The sequence below is a fragment of the Apteryx rowi genome, unplaced genomic scaffold (genome assembly GCF_003343035.1).
Source record: "Apteryx rowi isolate R43461 unplaced genomic scaffold, aptRow1 scaffold_2150, whole genome shotgun sequence".
NCBI classification, from domain to species: Eukaryota; Metazoa; Chordata; class Aves; order Apterygiformes; family Apterygidae; genus Apteryx; species Apteryx rowi.
In genome coordinates, this window is record NW_020448476.1 from 1 (window position 1) to 5,278 (window position 5,278).

Sequence of the window (5,278 nt, forward strand, 5' to 3'; positions counted from 1 at the left end):
CTTGATGAGGGTCTCGACGGCGTTGCCGTGCAGGAGCCCCCGCGGCGCCCGCGGCTTGAAGAGCCCAGGGTAGCGCTTCTCCAGCGCCTGCTCCCGCCTGCAGGGGGGACGGGGGGGTCTCCGTGGGGTGGCCGCTGGCCCAGGTTGGACGTGGGGTGGGTTGGTGGTGGTTATGGGGTGCTGATGGCATGGACACATGTTTGGCATGGGCACAGGATGGCCATGGGGTGTCCAAGGGCCCAGGTTGGACGTGGGGTGGGTTTGTGGTGGTTACGGGGTGCTGATGGCATGGACACAGGGTTGGCACGGGCACGAGGTGGTCATGTGGTGCCCAAGGGCCCAGGTTGGACATAGGGTGGGTTCATGGTGGTTACGGGGTGCTCATGGTGTGGACACGTTTGGCATGGGCACAAGGTGCTCAAGGGCCCAGGTTGGACGTGGGATGAGTTTGTGGTGGTTACGGGGTGCTCACGGTGTGGACACACAGGTTGGCATGGGCACGGGGTGGCCAAGGGCCCAGGTTGGACATGGGATGAGTTTGTGGTGGTTACGGGGTGCTCATGGTGTGGACACAGGGTTGGCACGGGCACGGGGTGGCCATGGGGTGTCCAAGGGCCCAGGTTGGACATAGGGTGGGTTCATGGTGGTTACGGGGTGCTCATGGTGTGGACACACAGGTTGGCATGGGCACGGGGTGGCCATGGGGTGCCCAAGGGCCCAGGTTGGACGTGGGGTGGACTCGAGGTGGTCACAGGGTGGTCCGGGGGTGGCCTGCGGGCGCCCGCTCACCTGAGCAGCTCCTTCTCCTTGAGCTCCAGCTGCAGCATGAGGGCGCTGAGCTCCATGTAGAGGTTGTTGGCCCGCTCCAGCTTGCGCTCGTAGTGCTCCCGGATGTCCAGCGCGTGCCTGGCACCGCACGGGCACCACGGCGTCGGCACGGCGCGCCCACGGGCACGGCTCGGGGACGGGGGGGGCACGGCGCGGAGGTGGCACGGCGCGGGGACGGCACGGCATGCGGGGCACGGACACGGCCGGGGGGGGGTACCCCAAAGCCCTCCCCATGCGCAGCTACCCCCGGTGCCCCAATGCCCCCGTCTCCCCGGTGCCCCCCATGTCGCCGCCACCCCCCGGTGCCCCCGTGTCCCCCGTGCCCCGCGGCCGGCCCCACCGGAGCTCCTCGCGCCGGCGGTTGATGAGCTCCTCCTCGAGCCGGTGCAGACACGTCCCCTCCGACTTGATCTTCTCGAAGTGCAGCTTCACCTCCTCCCGCCACTCAGCCTGCAGCAGGCGGCACCGGCTACCGCGGGCACCGGCTACACCGGGCACCAGCTACCACGGGAACCGGCTGCCGTGGGAACCAGCTGCCGCGGGCACCGGCTACACTGGGCACCGGCTACCATGGGAACTGGCTACACCAGGCACCGGCTACTATGGGAACCAGCTACCATGGGAACCGTCTACACCAGGCACTGGCTACCGCGGGAACCAGCTACTGCAGGAACTGGCTACCATGGGAACTGGCTACACTGGGCACTGGCTACCATGGGCACTGGCTCCCACAGGCACCAGCTACACCAGGCACCAGCTACTGTGGGAACCAGCTACACCAGGCGCTGGCTACACCAGGCACCAGCTACCATGGGAACCAGCTACACCAGGCACTGGCTACCACATGCACCGGCTACCATGGGAACCGGCTCTGCCAGGCACCAGCTACCACAGGAACCAGCTATACCAGGCACCAGCTACCATGGGAACTGGCTACACCGGGAACTGGCTGCCGTGGGAACTGGCTACTGCAGGAACCAGCTACCACAGGCATCAGCTACCNACTAGCTACACTGGGCACTGGCTACCATGGGCACCAGCTACACCAGGCACCAGCTACCGTGGGAACCAGCTACACCAGGCACTGGCTACCGCAGGCACCAGCTACCATGGGAACTGGCTACACCGGGAACTGGCTGCCGTGGGAACTGGCTACTGCAGGAACCAGCTACCACAGGCATCAGCTACCCTGGGCATCAGATACCCCGGCACTGGCTACCATGGCACCAAGTACCGCAGATACCAGCTACACCGGGCACTGAGTATCCTGGGCACCAGTTACTCCATGCACAGCTATCCTGGGCACCAGTACCCCGGGCACTGGGATATACTGGGCACCGGCCACCCCGGCTCCCACGGGCATGGAGCTATCGCGGGCACCGGCTGCCCCGGCACCRGCCATCGGGGTCGCCCGGATTTGAAATACATCTCCTGCGGGGTGCTGGGGGCCCCGGGGTGCTGGGGGTACCTGGGATTTGAAGTAGGTCTCCTGCGGGGTGGAGAGGACGTCGGCGGAGGCGATGTCGAGGTGCAGCAGGATCTGGCGGAAGGAGGGCCGGTTCCGGGGCTTGCTGTTCCTGCGGGGAGCGGGCACGGTGCTGGGGCRTTTCGGGACCGCGGGCAAGGAAGGGTGCGTGGGACGCGGTGGGGTGCCCAAGGGTGGGGGGTGCCGGGCTGTGTGTGTTGGGGGTCCCTGGGTGCAGTGAGCAACCCTTGCAYGGGGTCCCCATGGGCACGTCCCCCAGGGCAGGGGGGTCCTCCATGGGCAGGGGGTCCTCCATGGGCAAGATGTCCCCATGGGCATGTCCCCCAGGGTAAGGGTCCACCATGGGCAGGAGGTTCCCCATGGGGAGGGGACCCCCAGGGCAGAGGGTCCCCATTGGCAGGGGTCCTCCATGGGCAGGAGATCCCCCATGGGCAAGATGTCCCCATGAGGACATCCCCCAGGGCAGGGAGTCCCCCAGGGCAGGGAGTCCTCCATGGGCAGGATGTCCCCAGGGGCAGGAGGTCCCCCATGGGCAAGATGTCCCCATGGGCACTTCCTCCAGGGCAGGGGTCCCCCAGGGCAGGGGATCCCCCATGGGCAAGATGTCCCCATGAGGACATCTCCCAGGGAAGGGGTCTCCCAGGGCAGGGGGTCCCCCAGGACAGGAGGTCCCCCATGGGCAAGATGTCCCCATGAGGACATCTCCCAGGGCAGCATGTCCCCATGGGCAGAGGGTCCTCCACGGGCCAGGAGTCCCCACGTCAGGACTCCCCATGGCAAGGTTCCCCATAGCAGGGTGTCCTTGTTGGGTGCCCACGGTGTGTCCCTCATGTCAGGGTGCCCATGGCACGTCCCTTTGCAGGGYGCACATGGCATGTCCCCACGCAGGCTGCCCGTGGCGTGTCCCCGAGTGGGGTGCCCGTGGTGTGACCCCCCCCCATAGCGTGTCCCCAGCAGGTGCCCACTCACCAGCACTGGCGCAGCAGCACCTTGAAGCCGTCGGGGCAGCCGGAGGGCACGGGCAGGTGCAGGCTGTTGCTGCCCACCCCCCAGATGATGGCCGACGAGTCCACGTCCTTGTAGGGGATCTCGCCCGTGAGCAGCTCCCACAGCACCACCCCGAAGGACCTGGGCGCACCGGCACCCATGGGCCCCGGCACCTGGGCACCAACTGCCCAGGCACCCGTGTCCCCAGATAACCCCATGTCCCGTGGTCCTCCCAGTGTCCCCTTGGTCCCACCAGTGCCCCCTGGTCCCTCCAGGGTCCCTCCATCCCCCCTTTACCGCCTTGGTCATCCCAGTGTCCCCCATTCACCCTTGTCCTGCCCTGGAGCCCCCAATGTCTCCTGGCTCTGCCCATGCTGGTGTCCCCAATGTCCCCTCTCCCCACAGGGGGCCCCGATGTCCCCTCATGCCCCCCATCTCTGCAATGCCCCCGTCCCCCTCCCAGCGTCCCTGATGCCCCCATCTCTGTTCCCTCCCACCGTCTCTGGTGTCCCCATTGCCCCTGTCCCCAAAAGGTTCCCAGTGTCCCCAATGTCCCCACCATACCCCCTGGTGTCTCTGGTGTCCCCCCAGTGCCCCTCATCCCCAATGTCCCTGGTGTCTCTCCATTGCACCTTTTCCCCCAGGTCTCTGGTGTCATCAAAGACCCTCATGTCCCCYATGTCCCYCGTGTCCCCAAGGTCCCTGAGGTCCATGGCATCCCTGAGCCCTCACCAGATGTCGACCTTCTCGGAGACGGGCTCGTTGCGGATGACCTCGGGTGCCATCCAGGCCACGGTGCCCGCAAAGGACATCTTGGTGCTCTTGTCGATGAGCTCCTTGGAGGTGCCGAAGTCCGAGATCTTCACCACGTCATCGTAGGTGATGAGCATGCTGGGGGGCACCCRCTCAGTGCCACACCAACGACATGGCACTGCCACGGGCATGCCACCACCATGGACATGGCACTGCCATAGATATGGCATCACCGCCATGGGTATGGCACTGCCATGGGCATGCAACCATGACGGGCACAGCACCGCCACGGGCATGGCACCACCATGGGGATGCAACCACAGTGGGCACCACACCACCATGGGCATGGCACTGCCACGGGCATGCCACCACCACAGGCATGGCACYACCATGGGCATGGTACCATCATCATGCCATCATGGGCATGGCACCACCATGGGCATGGCACCACACATGAGCACACAACCACCATGGGCATGACACCGTCACAGGCAAGGCATCGTCTTGGGCATGCCACCACCATGGGCATGCTGCTACCGTGTCACTGCCATGGGCACAGCTTGTCATCAGCATGGCATGGCACCACCATGGCACCACCACAGTCATGCCACCACCACAGGCCTGATGCCACCATGGCACCATCATGGGCATGCCACCACCACGGTCACCATACTGGACACCACCACAGCCCAGAGCTCCAGGTAAGGAGCCGTATCAGGCCCTACCCTCACCCCAGGCGCACCCACAGGTGCCCCAAGCCCCCATCCCCGCTCACTTGGGCGACTTGAGGTCGCGGTGGATGATCTTGTGGAGGTGCAGGTAGTTCATGCCGCCRGCGATGCCCATGGACCAGTCGACGAGGAGCGAGGGGGTGACCTTGCGCCCGGCGCGCAGCACCTCGTAGAGCTGGCCCTGGGCGCAGAACTCCATGATGATGCAGTAGCAGGGGGCCTGGGTGCACACGCCTCTGCGGGCACAGCGGCACCCATCAGCGCGGGGGCACCCGGTGGCACGGGGGCACCGTGCTGCACCACGGGCACCCACCTGTGCCCAGGCAGCCATCAACATTGGGGCATCCAGCTGCAACCTGGCACCCAACAGCTCTGGAGCACCCAGCAGCACCCAAGCACCCATCAACTTTGGGGCATCCAGATGCAACCTGGCACCCAACAGCTCTGGAGGACCCAACGGCACCCATCAACTTTGGGGCATCCAGCTGCAACC

At 65.9% G+C, this 5,278-nt stretch overlaps 1 protein-coding gene across 1 annotated transcript in view; it reads right to left on the reverse strand.

Annotated features, from left to right (window-relative positions):
* Positions 1 to 3: 3 nt before the first annotated feature.
* The window catches only part of MAP3K12 (mitogen-activated protein kinase kinase kinase 12), a gene marked incomplete at its 3' end in the record, with an annotated part of 6,265 nt that continues 990 nt past the window's right edge, over positions 4 to 5,278 (reverse strand). Inside the window, exons 2-8 of the mRNA XM_026064392.1 lie at positions 4,830 to 5,021; positions 4,034 to 4,192; positions 3,284 to 3,442; positions 2,297 to 2,405; positions 1,169 to 1,278; positions 790 to 906; positions 4 to 97 (exon numbers count right to left, since the gene is read on the reverse strand). Of these exons, the coding sequence (XP_025920177.1) occupies positions 4 to 97; positions 790 to 906; positions 1,169 to 1,278; positions 2,297 to 2,405; positions 3,284 to 3,442; positions 4,034 to 4,192; positions 4,830 to 5,021 (940 nt within the window). The remainder of the gene's footprint in view (positions 98 to 789; positions 907 to 1,168; positions 1,279 to 2,296; positions 2,406 to 3,283; positions 3,443 to 4,033; positions 4,193 to 4,829; positions 5,022 to 5,278) is intronic.